This window comes from Phascolarctos cinereus, unplaced genomic scaffold (genome assembly GCF_003287225.1).
Source record: "Phascolarctos cinereus isolate Bilbo 61053 unplaced genomic scaffold, phaCin_HiC Scaffold_4;HRSCAF=312, whole genome shotgun sequence".
NCBI classification, from domain to species: domain Eukaryota; kingdom Metazoa; phylum Chordata; class Mammalia; order Diprotodontia; family Phascolarctidae; genus Phascolarctos; species Phascolarctos cinereus.
Genome location: NW_027555847.1, coordinates 725,071,009 through 725,090,998, shown reverse-complemented (window position 1 = coordinate 725,090,998; position 19,990 = coordinate 725,071,009). Strand labels below are relative to the sequence as shown.

Here is a 19,990-nt window from a genome sequence, read left to right as displayed (position 1 = left end):
TTTGCTCCAATACTGATGATTAACCTTTAATTTGGGCATGCCTCTTTTCCCTGTGACTTCTTTACCTCTACTGGTAAATAAAATGGCCAAATCATATAAAATTGTAAAAATACAATGGAAAAAAGTGTTTTAAATAAAATAGAGGGAAGGAAGAAGAGAGAGAGGGAGGTAAGGTGGGAAGGAAGGGGGGAGAGAGAGAGGGGAACAGAAAAAGGATGAGGGAGGGAGAGAGAGAAAGAGAGGGAGGGTAGGAAGAAGGGAAGGAGAGAAGGATAGGAGGAGACAGAGAGCACATTTTAAATGTGCTTAAACATTTAGTACCCTCATTAAGCCTACATCTATTATTAAAATGTGAAAATAATGTACACCAGATTCAGGTTCTACAGCACAAAAATTTACTTCTCATTTTAAATTATTTCGATTAATCTATTTTCTTTTTTTTTTAAGGCAATTGGGGTTAAGTGACTTGCCCAGGGTCACACAGCTACTAAGTGTCAAGTGTTTGGTCTAAGGCTGGATTTGAACTCAGATCCTCCTGACTTCAGGGCCGGTGCTCTATCCACTGAGCCACCTAGCTGCCCCCCCTTTTTTGTTTTGTTTTTTAACCTGCTTTTCTTTAACCTCATAACTTAAATCACTTCTACTCTGAGCATACATTCCATCACCAGGTAAATGATCCCAAGGAATATGCAGTCGAATAAGAACAATACCTGGAGATTTGATTCGATGAGAAAAATCCCCAAAGCGATGACAGCATCTCTGCGACGTTCATCTAACTGGAAAATCCCATGAAAATCAACGGGACACATGCAGAGCAGCTTCTCGACCTAGTCAAAGGAGCAAAAACACATAATGTCGTAAAGCAAAAGCCAACCCTGACGCAGACTGGGTCTACAAAGATCCTTGGGGCGCCTCGGAAAAACCTGGCCTATTTCACTTGGATAATTCCATATAAGAGATCATCCCCTAAACGGACCTGAAAGAAAATCATTAAACCTGGTTAAAACCGGAGGTCAGTGACCATACTGGAAACTTTTTCCAACGCAACAAAGGATAGGATGGACACGTCTATCACAAAGCAGTTCCCACTGCAGCTTGAGCAAGACCGCCTGAGAAATCTCACCCAACCTGGGGTCCAGACAACAGCAGCGAAAGCAGAGAAGAAACAGCCGCACTTCTCATCCTATCAAGCACTATTCACAGCAACAAAAATGCCAGGTAGCATAATATTGGAGCAGATCAGTGGAAGCGACGAGACAAGGCAAAGTCAAAACCACCAGAGTCAATAACCCAGTGTTTGAGCAACTCAAAATCAGATTCCTCAGGAAAAAACTCCCAATCTGATTAAAAAGTGATGGGAAAACTAGGAAGCAGTCTCACAAAAATTAGGCTCACCCAGCATCTAATGCTCTATCCCACCACAAATCCAAAATAGATATTGAAAGATCATATTATCAGAAAATTGAAGAAAAAAAAAAGCAGGTCATATACCTCTCCCAGTTATGGGGAAAAGACGTTTTCTTAACCAAAGAAGGGAGAGAGAGAATTATAGAAGATGAAATGGCTAATAAACTATGTAAAACTGAAAAACTTCTGCACAAACAAAATGAATGCATCTAGGTTTAAGAAGGGAGGCAGCTGAAAAGGGAAAAAAATGTTGGTATCAAAGTTCTCAGATAAGGGCTGGTATCCAAGAACAGATACAGAGATGTGACCAAGAGCCATTTCCCATGAACAATCAGCTCCCACAAGAAGAAACACAAACCATTCACAACCTCAAGACAGCTCCAAATGACTAATGAGAAGAGAAATGCCAATGGAAACAACCCTGAGGTTCTGCCTCACACCCTGCAGAATATCTGAGATGACAAAAGATAGAAAGTCGGCATTGGAAGAGCTGAAGTCAGATGGGCGCACAGGTGCATTGTTGGTGGAGTTGTGAATCAATACAACCATTCTGGAAAGCAATTTGAAATTGTGCAAATAAAGTGACTAAAAATGTTCATAGCCTTTGACCCAGAGAGCCCAATACCAGGCACAGACTCCAAGGAGATCATTCAGTCAATGAATGTACTATAGGCCAGGCACCATGCTAGGGGCTGTGGATACAGATCAAGGTAAAAGACTGTCCCCGACCTGAAGGAGCTCGCCATCTCATGAGGCAGACAACACACAAAGGACTGTGCACACACGAGGGACAGACGAGTTACCAACAGAGGGGAAGCGCCGGCACTGCGAAGGGCTGGGGAAGGGGGACTTTAGCTGGGACCTCCAGGAAGCCAGGTAGGTTAGTGGTCGGCGCTGAGGAGGGAGAGCATTCCAGGCCTGGGGAGGCCACAGAGAATGCTGCCCAGAGCCGAGAGGAGAGAGTCTTGGGGGAGGAGGAGCAGCAAGCACGTGGAAGACTGGAAAAGACAAAGGTCCACTTACACCAAAATACGCAGAGCAGCACTTTCTGTAGCACCAAAGAACCAGAAACAAAGTAGATGGCGCCTGTTCCTCACATACAACCAGAAGAAGACAACAAAGCCAAAGCTCCTACATCCAAAGCCTCCAAGAAAAATATGAATTTGTCCCAGACCATGGAAGAGCTCAAAGAGGATTTTGAGAAACAAGTAAGAGAAACAGAGGAAAAACTGGGAAGAGAAATGAGAGTGATGCAAGAAAATCATGAAAAACAAGGCAACAGAGCGCCACTTCTGAGAGCCAAGATGGAGAAGTAAGAAGTCACTCACCCTCCCTTAGTAACCTCTGGAAGCCCAGAAAATATCACCACAGGAAAAACACTGGAACAGCTGAACCAGAAGAAAGATGGGGTGCAGTAGTCCAGCAGCCCAGGTAGCTTCAGGAATTAATGGGAAAGGCCCCTCTTCCCCTGGGGGAAGGTGAGCAGTACAGAACAGGAGGCATCCCAGCAAGCTAGCAGAAAGCCCCACCTCAGCATACCAGGGCGAGATCCTGAACCCCAGGTGGTGGAGCAGACAAACACCAACACCTGGACCTCCAAGGGTCTCAGTGAGGGCGGGGGAACCAGTGGAAACCAGCTCAGAAAACCAGAAAAAGGTGCCTCAGCATTCTACAGCAACCGGCTCTCCCAGTGCCTCAGCAAAACTAAAGGAAGCAGCTCTCCAAGAGGCTCCAGGTGGATAACCATCCAGCAACATTCATCTGAAAGGAGCTGAAGAAAGTGAAAGGAAGGAAAGGCCCAGTGAGCAGGAAATCTCCAGGGGCCAGACCTGGAGGGTAGGCCCAATCCCACCCCTAGAGTTTCAGTGTTGCTCGTTCCAGCCCAACACCAGGTAAGCTGCCAGAACCCTAAAGCCTCCAACTGCCAGCAATGAAGGCCCCAGCACACAAAGCCAGTGACCAGGCCCTAGGCTCCCAACACAAGAAGCTTGGGTCAGTGCCCTCTGCTCCCCAGCAGAAGAGCCCCAATCTCTTTAAAGGCAAGGAAATAAACACTATGAGCAAAAAGAAACATATTCTCATTAGGGGAAGAGTGAAGATCAAGGCAGAAATTCTAAAGAGGACAACGTTGTCAACAAACCCACATGTGGAACCACAAAAGGGAATACGAACTGGTCTGAAGTCCAAAAAGCCTTCTTAGAGGAGCTCAAGAAGGATTTTAAAAGTCAAAAGAGAGGGGGCAGCTAGGTGGCGCAGTGAATAGAGCTCTTGCCTTGGAGTCAGGAGGACCTCAGTTCAAATCCAGCCTCAGACACTTAATACTTACTAGTTGTGTGACCCTGGACAAGTCATTTAACCCAGACCACCTCACCAAAAAAAAAAAAAAGTCAAATGAGAGAGCTGGAAGAAAAAATGGGAAAAGAAATGAGAGATATGCAAGAGAGAGTCAACAGCTTAGAAAAGGAAGAACAAAAATTAACTGTAGAAAACAAGTCCTTAAAAAACACAATTGGCCAAATGGGGAAGGAGGTACAAAATCTAACAGAAGAAAACAATTTGTTAAAGATTAGGATTGGGCAAATGGAAGCTAATAACGCTATGAGAGAGCAAGAATCAGTCAAACAGAAACAAAAGGATGAAAAAAATAGATAAAAATGTAAAATACCTTATTGGTAAAACAACTGACCTGGAAAATGGATCCAGGAGAGACAATTTAAAAATTATTGGTCTACCTGAAAATCACGATGAAAAAAAGAACCTGGACAGTATCTTTCAGGAAATCATAAAGGAAAACTGCCCTGAAGTCCTAGAACCAGAAAGTAAAATTGCCATAGAAAGAATCCACTGATCATCTCCTGAAAGAGATCCCAAATTGAAAATGCCAAGGAATATAGTAGCCAAAATCCAAAATTACCAGGTCAAAGAGAAAATACTGCAAGCAGCCAGAAAGGAACAATTTAAATATCATGGAACCACAGTCAGGATTCCACAGGACCTTGTAGCTTCTACATTAAAAGACAGTAGGGTGCGGAATACGATATTCCACATAAGGCTAAGGAGCTTGGATTACAACCAAGAATCAACTACCCAGCAAAAATAAGCGTGATCTTTCAAGGGAGGAGATGGATATTCAAACCTTCCTGATAAAAAGACCAGAGCTCAACAGAAAATTTGATCTTCAAATACAAGATTCAAGAGAGAGACATAAAAAGGTAAACGGGACAGAAAGAAACAACATGTTATTAATAAGGGCAAACTGTTTACATCCCTACAAGTGAAGATGACATTTGTAACTCTTGAAAACTGTATTGTTGAGGCAGTAAGGCAGCGCAGTGGACAGAGCACCGGCCGTGGAGTCAGGAGGATCTGAGTTCAAATCCAGCCTCAGACACATAACACTTACTAGCTGTGTGACCCTGGGCAGGTCACTTAACCCCAACTGCCCTCACCAAAAAAAATTTAAATGGCAGCTAGGTGGCGCAGAGGATAGAGCACCGGCCCTGAAGTCAAGGGTACCTGAGTTCAAATTTGGCCTCAGACCAAACACTTGACACTTACTAGCCGTGTGACTCTGGGCAAGTCACTTAATCCCAATTGCCTTAAAAAAGAGAGAAAGAGAGAGAAAGAGAGAGAGAGAGAGAGAGAGAGAGAGAGAGAGAGAGAGAGAGAGAGAGAGAGAGAGAGAGAGAAAGAACTGTATTGTTATTACACCATTTTAAAGAGGTATACACAGAGGGGGTGGGTATAAGTTGACTTTGATGTAATGATTAAAAAAATCTAATTAAGTGGGTTAAATGGATCTAAGTAAGTGGATTAATCTGATCTAACTAAGGGAATGTACTAGGAGAAAAGGAAAGGAGGGGGCAGACAGGGGTAAATTACATTGCAGGAAAAGGCACAAAAACCTATTCCAGCAGAGAGAAAGAAAGGAGGGAGATGAGCATTGTTTGAACAAGAAGGGAATAACATAATCAAGTATAGAAATCTAACCTGACCCATTGGCAGTAGGAGGAGAAAGGGGAAAGAAAAGGGAAGGGGGACAGAAGGAGGGAAGAAGTAGTAAAGGTAAAAGGGAAGAAAAGGAAGAGGGCTAATAGAAAGGAGGTGGGACTGAGGAAGGCGGTGGTCAAAAGCAAAACACTAGTGAGGAGGGAAAAGGAGAAAGAAAAACATAAAAGAGGAAAAAAGGATGGAGAGAAAGACACAGATAGTAATTATAACTGTGAATGTGAATGGGATGAACTGTCCCATAAAATGGAAACAGATAGCTTCCCAGAATTTCTGGGAGTTACAGGGAAAAATAGACAGCAAAACTATACTACTGGGGGACCTCAACCTCCCCCTCTCTGAACTAGATAAATCTAACCACAAAATAAACAAGAAAGAAGTTAAGGAGGTAAATAGAACATTAGAAAAGTTAGGTATGATAGACCTCTGGAGAAAACTGAATGGGGATAGAAAGGAATATACTTTTTTCTCAGCGGTACATGGCACCTACACAAAAAAGTGACCATGTTCTAGGGCATAAAAACCTCACAATCCAATCCAGAAAGGCAGAAATATTAAATGCATCCTTTTCAGATCATGATGCAATAAAAATTATATGTAATAAAGGGCCATGGAAAGATAGACTAAAAATAATTGGAAACTAAATAATCTAATCCTAAAAAATGATTGGGTCAAACAACAAATCATAGAAACAATCAATAATTTCATTCAAGAGAATGACAATAATGAGACAACATACCAAAACTTATGGGATGCAGCAAAAGCAGTTCTTAGGGGAAGTTTTATATCTCTAAATGCTTACAAATAAAATAAAAAAGAGGAGATCAATGAATTGGGCATACAACTAAAAAAACTAGAAAAAGAACAAATTAAAAATCCTCAACTAAACACCAAATTAGAAATATTGAAAACCAAAGGAAAAATTAATAAAATTGAAATTAAGAAAACTATTGAACTAATAAATAAAACTAAGAGCTGGTTTTATGAAAAAACCAATAAAATAGATAAACTTTGGTTAATTTAATTTAAAAAAAAGAAAGAAGAAAACCAAATTACTAGTATCAAGAATGAAAAGGGTGAAGCTACCACCAAGGAAGAGGAAATTAAAACAATAATTAGGAATTATTTTGCCCAACTATGCAACAAATTTGACAATCTTAGTGAAATGGATACATATTTACAAAAATATAAATTGCCCAGATTAACAGAAGAGGAAGTAAAATACTTAAATAACCCCATCTCAGAAAAAGAAATTGAACAAGCCATTGATGAACTCCCTAGGAAAAAATCTCCAGGGCCAGATGGATTTACATGAGAATTCTATCAAACATTTAAAGAACAATTAATTCCAATACTATATAGACTATTTGGGAAAATAGGTGAAGAAGGAGTCTTACCAAATTCTTTTTATGATACAAATATGGTGCTGATACCTAAACCAGGAAGAGTCAAAACAGAAAGAAAATTATAGACCAATTTCTCTAATGAATATAGATGCAAAAATTTTAAAAAAATATTAGCAAATAGATTACAGCAACTTATCACAAGAATAATACACTATGACCAGGTAGGATTTATACCAGGAATGCAGGGCTGGTTCAATATTAGGAAAACTATCAGCATCACTGATCACATCAACAACAAAACTAACAGAAACCACATGATCATCTCAATAGATGCAGAAAAAGCTTTTGACAAAATACAACACCCATTCCTATTAAAAACACTAGAAAGCATAGGTATAAATGGAGTCTTCCTTAAAATAATAAATAGCATCTATCTAAAACCTTCAGCAAGCATTATATGTAAGGGGACAGCTAGAAGCATTTCCAATAAGATGGGGGTGAAACAAGGATGTCCATTATCACCACTGTTATTCAATATTGTACTGGAAACGTTAGCTTTAGCAATAAGAGAAGAAAAAGAAATTGAAGGCATTAGAATAGGCAAAGAAGAAACAAAGCTATCACTCTTTGCAGATGACATGATGATATACTTAGAGAATCAAGTAAAAAACTACTTGAAATAATAAACAACTTTAGCAAAGTTGCAGGCTATAAAATAAACTCACATAAATCATCAGCATTTCTATATATTACCAACAAAGCCCAACAGCAAGAGATAGAAAGAGAAATCCATTTAAACTTACTGTAGACATTATAAAATATTTAGGAGTCTACCTCTGAAACAAACCCAGGAACTCTATGAACACAATTACAAAACACTTTTCACACAAATAAAATCAGATCTAAATAATTGGAAAAACATCAGTTGCTCAGTAGGCGAGCTAATATAATAAAAATGACAATCCTACCTAAGCTAATTTACTTATTCAGTGCCATACAATCAAACTACCAAAAATTATTTTATAGAGTTAGAAAAAATAATAACAAGATTCATTTGGAAACAAAAGGTCCAGAATATCAAAGGAACTAATGAAAAGAAATGCAGGGGAAGGTGGCCTAGCAATTCCAGATCTTAAATTGTATTATAAAGCAGCAATCATCAAAACTGCTTGGTACTGGCTAAGAAATAGAGGTGGATCAGTGGAATAGGTTAAATATGCAAGACACAGTAGTCAATGACTATAGTAATCTATTATTTGATAAACCCAAAGACCCAGCTTCTGGATAAGAACCACTCTTTGAAAAAAACTGCTGGGAAAACTGGAAAAGAGTATGGCAGAAACTAGGCATAGACCCAAATCTCACACCATATACCAAAATAAAGTCAAAATGGGTTCATGACTTAGATATAAAGGCTGATACCCAAGTAAACCGGGAGAACAAGGAATAGTTTACCCATCAGATTTATGAAGAATTCATGACCAAACAGGAAATAGAGAACATTATGAAAAGCAAAATGGATAACTTTGATTACATTAAATTAAAACTTTTTTGCACAAAGCCAATGCAAGCAAGATTAGAAGGAAAGTAGAAGGAAAGGACAACCAGTCTCACTGATAAGGGCCTCATTTTTAAAATACATACAGAACTAAGTCAAATTTATAAGAATACAAGTCATTCCCCAATTGATAAATGGTCAAAGGATATGAACAGGCAGTTCTCAGATGAAGAAATTAAAGCCCTCTATAGTCACATAAAAAATGCTCTAAATCACTAATGATTAGAGAAATGTAAATCAAAACAACTCTGAGGTACCACATCACACCTATCTGATTGGTCAACATAATAAAACAGGAAAATGATAAATGTTGGGAAGATGTGGGAAAATTGGTACACCAATGCATTGTTGGTGGAGTTGATCCAACCATTTTGGAGAGCAATTTGGAACTATGCCCAAAGGGCTATAAAAATGTGCATACCCTTTTTTTTGTTTTGTTTTGTTTTTTTTTTAAATTTTTATTGACATATTGTTTTTATATTATGAACATATAAAGATTATTCCACATTATGTGAGGTCTCTTATAATAAAGTAAAGCAATTAAATAAAGCTAATAATACAGTGACCTTATCTGAAAGTAATACAATACTTCATAACTGTAGCACCACCTTCATTCTCTACTTTGAAAAAAATTAATAGAAATCTATTTTGTCCTTTTTTTTCTTTTTTCCTTTAATTTTAATTAAAAAAATTTTTTTTCCATATGCTTTTGAGTTAAAAATTTTTCTCCCTTTTTCTCCCCCCCACCTTCGCCAAGACGGCACTCAATCTGACATAGGCTTTACATCTACATACCCATTAAACATATTTTCACATTAGTGAAGTTGTAAGTAAAAATTAAAACCAATAGGAGGAACCATCATAAAGGTGAAACAAAACTCAACAGAAGGTAAAAATAAGTGAGAGCGATTCGACTTCCATAGTTCTTTCTCTGGATGTGGACAGCATTTTCCATCCCGAGGCCTCCGGAGATGTCTTAGATCCTCATAATTCTGAGAAGGGTTCAGTTTAACAATCTTAGTCATTGTATAATGTGGCTGTTATTGTGTACAAAGTCCTCTTGGTTCTGCTCACTTCACTCAGCATCAGACCATACAAGTCAAGGAGAAAATATTGCAAGCAGCCAGAAAGAAACAATTCAAATATTGTGAAAACACAATCAGGATAACACAAGATTTAGCAGCTTCTACATTAAGGGACTGTAGAGCTTAGAATATAATATTCTGGAGGGCAAAGGAGATAGGATTACAACCAAGAATCACCTACCCAGCAAAAGTGAGTATAATCCTTCAAGGGGAAAAATGGACATTCAGTGAAACAGAGGACTTCCTAGCATTCTTGATGAAAAGACCAGAGCTAAAGAGAAAATCTGACTTTCAAATACAAGACTCAAGGGAAGCATGAAGAGGCAAACAGGAAAGAGAAATCATAAGGGACTTATTAAAGGGGAACTGTTTACATTCCTGCCTGGAAAGCTGATACTTGTAACTCATGAGACTCTTCTCAGTATTAGGGTAGTTGGAGGGAATATATATAGACAGAAGGCACAGGGTGAGTTGAATATGAAGGGATATCTAAAAAATAAAATTAAGGGATGACAGAGAATTGTACTGTGAGAAGGAGAAAAGGAGAAGTAGAATGGGGTAAATTCTCTCACCAAAGGAGGAGGAAAAAGCTTTTACTGTGGAGGGGAGGGGGGGAGCAGGGAATGAGGGAATCTTGCTCTCATCAGGTTTGGCTTAAGGAGGGCACAAGATACACGCTCACTTGGGTGTGGGAATCCATCTCGCCCTTCAGAAAATGGGGAGGGATGGGGACAAGAGAGCAGGGGATGGCAGAGGGGAGGGCAGACTGGGGGAGGGGGTGATGAGAAGCAAACGCTTCCGAGGAGGGACAGCGTCAAAGGAGAGAGGAGAATGAACGGGGGGGGGGATAGGATGAAGGGAAACAGAGGTAGTTTTTCACAACATGAGTACTATGAAGTGTTTGGCATCCTACACACGTATAACCTGCATGGAGTTACCTGCCTTCTCAATGCGAGGGGTGCAGAGGGAGGGAGAGAATTTGGAACCCACAGTTTTAAAAGCAGCTGGGAAATTAGATACACCGACAATGGGGTAAAGAAATCTATTCTGCCCTATAGGAAAACCGAAGGGGATAAGAGAAGGTGGGGTGGTGACAGAAGGGAGGGCAGATTGGGGGAAGGGGTGTTCGGAATGCACGCCATCTTGGGAGGGGGAGGGGAGAGATGGGGAGAAAATTTGGAGCTCAAAATCTTGTGGAAGCGAATGTTGAAAATCAAAAATAATTTATTTTTAAAAAAGAAAAAAAGAGGGAGCCATCCCCTCATTTTTAAAGGTCCCATTCTGGTGCCTTCAGGGGGGCTCTGGAATTCCTCCCATTTGTGTGACTTCATAGGAGTGTGGAGATGCCCTCCTACCTGGACATTCACTGCCCCTCTGAGACAGGAAGCTGCCTAAGACTCAAGAAAAATGACTCATCCATGGTCACACAGCTAACGCCTATCGGAGGAAGGATCTTTAGGACTCCCAAGGCACAGGCCACTCACCGTGGCATGCTGCCTCTCTCTGACTGGTCAGCTCCATTCCAAACATCCTAGGTGACAGATGTAGCCCTATCACCCAGCACCACAATGGCCAGGGCATGAGCTGCCTTTTCCCTCTCTTTAGATTGCCAGCGCCTGGCACACAGTAGGCCCTTAATCAGTGCTTACTGACTGACGTGCAGCCACCCCTGCTGTTCACCTGCACACAGTAGGCTTGCTCCTAGTATGCAGAGAAAGCAGACCCTCTCTCATCGTCCCAAGACTTGCTCTCCACTAACACCAGGCCGGCGTTCGCAGGGCCCTCCAGCTTCACGTCTCACTGTCTGGAGAATTCTAAGCACGAGTAACAGTCACTGATCAATATTTGCTGAACTGAATAGAAACAACGCTGCAAAGGTACGATCATGTCAGAACAGGAGAAGTCCGTCCAGGCACCCACAGGCCGCACCAAACTTCTCAGGAATCTCTTCTGCAGCAATGAGGCATTCTGAAAGGCAGCTGGCCTGCCGCTGGCACCAGCCCAGCACCATCGGCAGTCAGGAAGGCTGGGAGCCCCTGAGCAGGCCTCGTCCCACAGTCCAGGTGCTGGCAGTGGTGGCCAGTAGGTCACACTGTACGTTGGTACCCACAGATGGCCCTCTGGCTGCGGGGCTGGTGTCCAGGCCAGGAGATGGCATCTGAGCCAGGGGCTGTCTCTTGGGTCTCCCCTGTCCAGCCTCTCCTGTACGTTTGTCTCTAAGCACGTCATCTTTTTTTTTTAATCTATTTATTTCAATTTATCAACAATCACTTCCACAAGCTTTTGAGTTTTAAATTTTTTAATTTTTCTCCCCCTCCTTCCCCAAGTCGGCATGCAATATGATACAGGCTCTACATCCCTATTAAACATTTTCACATTAGTGATGTTGTAAGGAAGAATTAGAATCAATAGAAGGAACCACCAGAAAGAGGAAACAAAACTAAACAGAAGACAAAAAAGAGCAAACAGAATACTTCGATTTGCATTCGGACTCCACAGTTCTTTCTCTGGACGTGGATAGCATTTTCCATTATGAGACCTGGAGACTCGCAGATCCCTGTATTGCTAAGAAGAGCTAAGTCTATCAAAGTTAGTCATCACACAATGTGGTTGTTATTGTGTACAACGTTCTCCTGGTTCTGCTCACTTCACTCAGCATCAGTCCATACAAGTCTTTCCAGGTTTTTCTGAAGTCATCCTCCTGCTCATCATTTCTTATAGCACAATAGTATTCCATCACATTCGAATACCACGACTTGTTCAGCCATTCCCCAATCGATGGGCATCTTCAATTTCCAATTCTTTGCCACCACAGAAAGAGCTGCTATAAATATTTTTGTACATGTGGGTCCTTTTCCCATTTGTATCATCTCTTTGGGATACAGCCCTAGAAGTGCTATTGCTGGGTCAAAGGGTATGCACTGTTTTATAGCCCTTTGGCCATAGTTCCAAATTGCTCTCCAGAATGGCTGGATCAGTTCACAACTCCACCAACAAGTATGTCATCTTTTACAAAGGCTAGCTTTCTGTAGAGGCTACAGGCCCATGATCCTTTCCTTCTTCCTAGAAACTGAAATCTGGCAGCCCTTAGGGTCTGGCTTCAGGTCCCAGTACTGACATCCAATGCCTGTTGGATACTTAGAGCTGTTTCTTTATTGCCTCTAAAGTCTCTTTCTCTTTCTCTCTCTCTTCCTCCCTCTCTGTTCTTCTTCTTCTTCTTCTCTTCTTCTTCTTCTTCTTCTTCTTCTTCTTCTCTCTCTCTCTCTCTTACACACACACACACACACACACACACACACACACACACACACACACACACACACACACAGAGTGAGAACTGGAGCAGGGAGCACGGGGATGCCCCCAGGCACGAGGCTCCCTACCTCCCTTTCCACTCCCACCTGCCCTAATTTCCAGCCTGGCCCTGGCAGAACAGAAGACAGCCCCAGCTTGGCCAGCCCTCTGCCTCCAGGCAGGCAAGCATACAGTCTTCTGGGAGTGGCCTCCCCTCACTGAGGGCCTTGGGTTTATTTGGCATATAATTATTTATGGACATGCTGCCTCCCTCTAGAAATAAAGGCTTCATGAAGGCAGGAATTGGCTCACCTTCCAAGCCTGGCACAGAGGAGACATTTAACAAAAGCTTGCTGGTTAAGGGTTTTCACTGCACGAAGATGAGGAAGTGAAATTAAAAGACCCCTCTTAGGCCTGCCCCCTCTTTTCCACTCCAATCTATTCATCCACAAGCATTTATTAAGTGCCTACGACAGCCAGGTACTAGAGACATAAAGGTAAAGACCAAGTGGTCCGGCTCTCCCTGGAAAGGCCATGAGTACACATGGAATAACCCCAAGGTAGTCTGGAGAGTGCAGCCCCAAGCACGTGGAAGAATAAAGCATGGAAGAAAAGAGAGTCACACTCGGGTGAAAAAGAGCCTTCGTGCACAAGGACTGTAGTAAAAACTACATTTCAGAGGAAAACCCACTCGGGTGTCAGATCCTTCACAGAAGAGCTCGAGCCACAGAGGGGACTCCGGGCTAACAGACCCTGGCAAGCACCAGGTGCCTGGGCCTCTGCCACAAGAGCTGCAGAGGAGGAGGGGCCGAGGAAGGGGCCTGGCCACAGGCCTCTGCTCCGTCCTCCTTTCTCCTGACTGCCCCCTTACCAAGGAATCTCATGCTGGGTTAGCCCCAGGGTGAAAGCAGAAGCAGGCCAAGAAAAAGGAGGAAAGAAGGGAGTGAAATCCCAAGAAGTGCAAGGAAGGAAAGGGGAGGTCACCAGACTGGTCAAATGCAAGTTGGTCACCCATCAGTTAGGTATTACCGTCTGCGCCTGGAAGTATGGCGCCCCTAAGGAGCTTATGATTTTACGAAGCAATGACACAGTAACCTGGGAACGTGATTCAATAAAGTCAAAAAGAGATAGGCAAGTGCCTTCTGTTTTGGGAATGCCAAGACCTGGAAATCAGACATTTCAGTTAGCAACAGTCAATACCCCTCCCGCTTTGTGGGGAAGGAAGTCTGTGCCCTAGGAAAATCAGTGCCCAGCGAATATCATGTCACATTCTCAGACTTAAGGACGAATCAGCCTGACTCAGCCTGGCCACTCGGCTCATCTGAGACAGAGCTCTGAGGTGCCTCCACCGGTCACAGCAGGTCCCAGACCAGGAACATTTACTTAGATTTTCAACTTTTCTCCCTGGACGCTTTTTCATGGACTATTCTCCTGAGGTCTCCATTAAGGCTCTCCTCACCCCGTGATGACCGTAGGCTTTCAAAGGCTATGCCCAGCTGGACAGGCTTCAAGCACCCACCCGTCCCTGAACTGCATGCCTGAAATCTGAGGACCAGAGTCCTGGAATTCAGAGCCACCACCAGACTGCTGGCCACCAGGTGATGACTTTGTCTGGACATAGTAACTCTTGGAAGTTCATTCATTCAAGCCAAGGGGAATGTCATTTACAATGGAAGGATTATCCATCCTAATGTCAGTAATGCTTGAAAGAATAAAGTGCTTTCACAGAATAATCACATGCAACTTGTAAACTGTAATGGCTACCTAAAATTAGAAACACACGCACTGCAGGACTACTCTGCCAGAAATAAGAAAATCTGGGGAAAGCTAATACAAGAGTCTGTGAAGTAGGTTCCCATATTAGAAACCTGTTTTAGTAAAACAGAATTGGTGAGGGGATTTTGGTTAACCCTATGGAATTTTACTGTACGGACCTCTTGCCCCACAGCACTGTACAATCTTGTCTACTGGTACGTCCACCTTCTATAACCTTCAGGCTTCCAAAATTACCAGGGTCCCAGATACAGGCAGAAAAAAAACCAAAAGCCGCGGCAGCCTCTCAGCACTGAGCACAAGCCTGGGAGATGATGTCTGATGTGCTCTGCTCGCTTTGGTTCTGTTAATGAAAGGAAATGTGTTCTGCCTGACTGGCACAGTCTATAAAAAGGCCGATGTTCTCAGGGAGAAGAGCCCAGGAAGCAGACAGAGAGAGCAGCAGCCAGGAAGGGGGGAGTGGACCCAAGATGCACAAGGGGCCCAGACAGGCTCCACGGGTCAGGCCCCCCACCAGGCAGGTCAGCCTCCACAGCACAAGATAATAATGTCAGAAAGCAAGCACAAGTTACAGTCCGTTTCAAAAAGATTTCTATGCCAAAACAGCTAAAGCCATTTCAGTATAAACACCCACCCATTTAGAACCCTGGCCTAGCCCAGAGTGACTCCTTCTCCATGACGACCAGAGAACCAATAATAATAACCCCTAGTAACCCCATCAGGAGGTGTTACCAGATGAAGCTGGCAAGGCAGGAGGTAAAACCCACCACCACCACACCACGCTGGATACGTCGAGGTCCCTGGCCTGCTCCGACTTCTTCAGGGCCTTACTAATGCCTCGAGAATAGACTGTGAACTGCTCAGCCTGGCATTTCAAACCTCCCACTAACTGGCTCCAATTTCCCTTTCCAGCCTTGTTTCAGATATTCGATATCATGGTCAGACTGGACTATTCACTGCCCCTCGCAGGTGGCCCCTCGGACTTCATTTTCCTTTATCTTCCTGCGGGAATTCTTCTCACGTTTCAGAGCTCAGCTCAGAGGCCACTCACTTTCACGATGCCTTCCCTTCGAAGGCGTGAATGCTCTTTCCTCAAGTTACCTCAAAATCTCTTTTGAATCCCCTGAATCTCTCACGCCTATTACATGCTTATTGCCAAACTGAATATTGAAGTTCTTCTGCTGACTACCAAAAGTGGTGCTGTCCTAGGATTTGATTCATTTCTCTCTCTCTCTCTTTTTTTTTTCCTTTTTAGGCAATTAGGGTTAAGTGACTTGCCCAGGGTCACAACAGCTAGTGTCAAGTGTTTGGTCTGAGGTCAGATTTGAACTCAGGTCCTCCTGACTTCAGGGCCAGGGCTCTATCCACTGCGTCACCTAGCGGCCCCCTAGGACTTCATTCAAACCCACATTCTGTGACTTCAGACAATCTGGGTGGGCTCATATGCCAGGCAACATGGAAAATGAAGCAGTTACCCAGCCCTGAGAGACAGCAGGACTCTGCCCTCTCTGCAGCCCGGGATGCATTTTCTTTTTGCTCATCAGCTGGTTTTGCTGCCCTGCTCTGACCCAAGAGGCTGCTGCCAAGGATGCACTGATCAGTCTCCGTGACAGTAGGAAGCAGTAACCCATGCTCCTGGGGGCCCTTCATTGGAAAAACGGTATCTACACGCATGTGTGGGAGATGGGCATGGGGAAAAGACCCTGACCTGTCACCAGAAGGGGCCAGAAAAGCCCCAGCCCCGGAGGCAGAGATCTGGCTTGGAACTCTACCTCTGCCACCCTGACCAGAGGCGAGTCCCTGGAAAGCTGGGCTTCCTTCAGCTTACTCCTCTGTGAAATGGGGGGAGGTGGGCTGGCAATCTTGACCTCCCAGGAGTGTTGTAGGGATCAAGACAGCTAGTGTCTGTCAATGCTTCAGTAAGCTTTAAAACCCTTGTTAAGGGTCAGCTCTGAGGGAACGTCTCTTCGTCCACTGCAGGCCAGTCACCTCTAAAGCAAAGCGCTTCCCATCAGGCCGTCCCAGCACGACAGCTCTAAGACCATGTGGTCCTCTGACCTCCCTAAAGAAATGAGCCGCTGCTACCTTAGCTTCTCCAGAGGCAGGAGACAAGGTGCTCCCCTGGGAAGGACCAGCCACACAAGCATTCCATGCCACTAAGAAGTTTGTTCCTCAATGTAAGGTAATAAGCTGGCATTCTGACTTATAATGCAATCTCAGCCGGCAGTCTGGTTAGCGTGAAGCAACAGCCTAGGATCTATCTGGTCTGAGTCGGCCAGTAAAACATTTCACAACCTCCAAAGCCAAGGAGCCAGACATTAAATGTTTGGGGAACCCTGCTGTCAGTGTGGAGAAACTCACAAGGGCCTTCCTGGGCCTGCCCTGATTTCTCCCCATTATAAGTCTCAGTGACACACCCTCCCAACAGGCACATTTTCATCCATTCCTCCTCCATGGACCACATCCTCAGGGAAATGTGTGCACCAGAGGAGCTGGGCTGGACAGACTGAGAGTGTGGCTGCTTCCTTTTAAATCAGATCAGAGGAAGACCCTGGGTGGATCCTGCCCCAGCGGACCACGTAGGGCCACGGAGACAGGATTTTACATTATCCGTTAGAGTAGTGGGGTCAAAAGGATCCCTGCAAGGCCACATACTGACTTAGAAAACCACAAATTCACATTATCTATGTAGTACTGTCTTTGTATTTATTTTATAAACTATTTCCCAGTTACATTTTAATCTGGTTCAGTTTTACAGGAGCACGTTGGAGCCCTCTGGCTTACAGCAATCTTCCAATCAGTCAATTCACAAGTGGAATGGGCTGCCTAGGCAGGTAGTGAGCTCCCCTCACTGGAGCCTTTGATGAGTCCGATTGTTGGGACTGAAGGCGAAGAAATCCCTTCCCAGGTCTGGGTTAAACAAGAAGGCCACTGGGCTCCCTCTCGACTTGAAATTCTGTGATTCTACAATCTATGGAAAGGCACAGACAAAAGGATGTCCCAGGATGAAAAGCCAGAGAGGGGCCACAACCTGTGCCTTTGAAGGGAATGTTCATATGGACCTTCTAAGTAAGACCCTTTCACCATGGCCTGGGGGAATCTTGGCATTTTTATTTCCTAAGGAAGAGTTAGGAGAAACATCTTGTTCCCCACAACAAACTGGAGCCAGACCACAGCGTGCCATATGGAGAATTCAGGAGATACCAGCACCCTGCCACCTTCTTCCCTGGCAGGATCCTGGTGCCCTCGCTCAGGAATGGCCCATCCAGACCCTGGCCCAGGAGGCTCCAATGCTCCCTGTTAAATAACAGGGTCTCCTCCTCCCGACATGGAGTCCTGTTCTGCTCTACTTGAAACAAGACCCTCCATCCTGCTGTCTCCGGGATCTTGCTCCTCTTTATCTCCCAGAGGAGACACACCTTTCTCCCAGTATCCTCCTTCCCTGCCCCAAGAATGCTCTCCACATTCACTCCCAGAGGGGTCCTTCCCTCTTGGAAAATGGGATTTCCTCACCACCAGCAAGCAGACAAGAAGCAGCCTCCCCTCCCACCCCCCCAACACCCCCCGAGTCAGGGCCTGCCACATGCAATGCTGTGGGCAATTCTAGACACCAAGGAAGATGGTAAAGAAGAAAGGTCATTGCCTGACTCCAAGGAAGGTCATTGGCAAGGAACGAGAAGAGCTGGTGCTGAAAACATACACAAGGCTTCCAAGAGGAGACACTGGGGGGCTGGGGAAGGGGGGAGACACCTAGATGTTTTCACCAACCAACTGACCTCACAGAGGAGGGGCCAAGGCCCGCCTGGCTGTCCACTTGCCTCCCTTTCTAGCTCTGCTCCAGGGTCCGGCCACAGCCTTTGCCTGCGCTCCTAGGACTACCCCCCTGCTTCTCCTCAGCCAAGCAGGAGCACCCCTCCTTTCCGGAGCCCCCGTTCTGGGCTGCCTGGAAGTTATTTAGTATGCACATACACGGGGATCCCAGAGGGCGCCCGGAGCAGGAGGAAGCCCCGGGAAGGTCGATTCTGCCTTTGTCTCCCCCCACCCTTCCCCACCACAAGGCCTGACACAGAAGGGACGCCTGATGCTCGGTGCGCCCGTATGATCCCCAGGGACAGCATTCGAACTCAGGTCTTTCTGACTCCAAGACCAGCACACCTGCGGCTCTGTGTCACCTAGTCTCTCTCAAGAACTAGCTCAGTACCTGGCACACAGTAGGCCCTCATAGCCCAGTGTGGAGGGGCCGAGTCCCAAGCCCCTTGAGCCCTCCTCTCCTCCTGTCCCTGTCTCTCCCCCTTGCTCCTGTCTCTGTCTTTCCCTTGGGGTCTCTCCTGTCCCTGTCTCTCCCCCTCGGTCTCCACTGCCTCTGTCTCTCCTGTCTCTGCTTCTCTCCCAGGATCTCACCTGTCTCTGTCACTCCTGTCTCTCCCTTGGTCTCTCCTGTCTCTGTCTCTCCCCCTTGCTCTCCTGTCCCTGTCTCTCCCCCTCGGTCTCTCCTGTCCCTGTCTCTTCCCCTCAGTCTCTCCTGTCTCTGCCTCTCTCCCAGGATCTCGCCTGTCTCTGTCTCTCCTGTCCCTGTCTCTCCCCCTCGGTCTCTCCTGCCTCTGTCTCTCCCCCTGGGTCTCTCCTGTCTCTGTCTCTCCTGCCTCTGTCTCTCCTGTCCCTGTCTCTCTCCCAGGATCTTACCTGTCTCTGTCTCTCCTGTCCCTGTCTCTCCCCCTTGGTCTCTCCTGTCCCTGTCTCTCTCCCAGGATCTCACCTGTCTCTGTCTCTCCTGTCCCTGTCTCTCCCCCTCAGTCTCTCCTCCTGGGTCTCTCCTGTCTCTGTCTCTCCCCCTCGGTCTCTCCTGTCTCTGTCTCTCCCTCTTGGTCTCTCCTGTCCCTGTCTCTCCCCCTCGGTCTCTCCTGCCTCTGTCTCTCCTGTCTCTGCTTCTCTCCCAGGATCTCACCTGTCTCTGTCACTCCTGTCCCTGTCTCTCCCCCTCGGTCTCTCCTGTCTCTGTCTCTCCCCCTCGGTCTCTCCTGCCTCTGTCTCTCCTGTCCCTGTCTCTCCCCCTCAGTCTCTCCTGTCTCTGCCTCTCTCCCAGGATCTCGCCTGTCTCTGTCTCTCCTGTCCCTGTCTCCCCCCCGGGTCTCTCCCCCTCGGTCTCTCTGTCTCTCGTATCTCCCCCACCTCCCCCTCCGGTCCCTCAGTCTCTAACAGCCGGGCCGGGTCTGGGGGCTCTCTCCCCGTCCCCTCCCCGCCCCTCCCCCCCCGGGCCAGGCCGGTCACCTTGTCCAGGGCCGCGGGCCTCTGCACGGCCAGCGAACGGGCCAGTGACAGGACGGTGTTGAAGTAGAAGCCGCGGGCGGAGCTGGGGCCAGAGCAGGGGCCGGCCGCCGCCCGGGCCGCTCCCGCCGCCATGGCCCCCACGGAGTCGCTTTCCTCCACCTCGGCCTCCGGCGCCTCAGCCCGAGAGCTCGCCCCCTTCCGGGCCGGGGGCGCCACGGCGCAGGCGCAGGCTCTGCCTGCTTCCGGCTGGC

At 45.7% G+C, this 19,990-nt stretch overlaps 1 protein-coding gene and 1 long non-coding RNA gene across 2 annotated transcripts in view; one reads left to right on the top strand and one right to left on the bottom strand.

The window, feature by feature from the left end:
* PI4KA (phosphatidylinositol 4-kinase alpha) overlaps window positions 1–19,959 on the bottom strand; it is a 136,757-nt gene extending 116,798 nt beyond the window's left edge. The window contains exons 1-2 of the mRNA XM_020996373.2: window positions 19,740–19,959; window positions 711–827 (exon numbers count right to left, since the gene is read on the bottom strand). Of these exons, the coding sequence (XP_020852032.1) occupies window positions 711–827; window positions 19,740–19,871 (249 nt within the window). The 5' untranslated portion in view covers window positions 19,872–19,959. The remainder of the gene's footprint in view (window positions 1–710; window positions 828–19,739) is intronic.
* On the top strand, window positions 15,175–16,525 carry LOC110215153 (uncharacterized). Its single transcript, XR_002326439.2, has 3 exons — window positions 15,175–15,227; window positions 16,016–16,131; window positions 16,452–16,525. It is a non-coding gene; the product is annotated as an uncharacterized LOC110215153 (long non-coding RNA).
* Window positions 19,960–19,990: the final 31 nt, after the last annotated feature.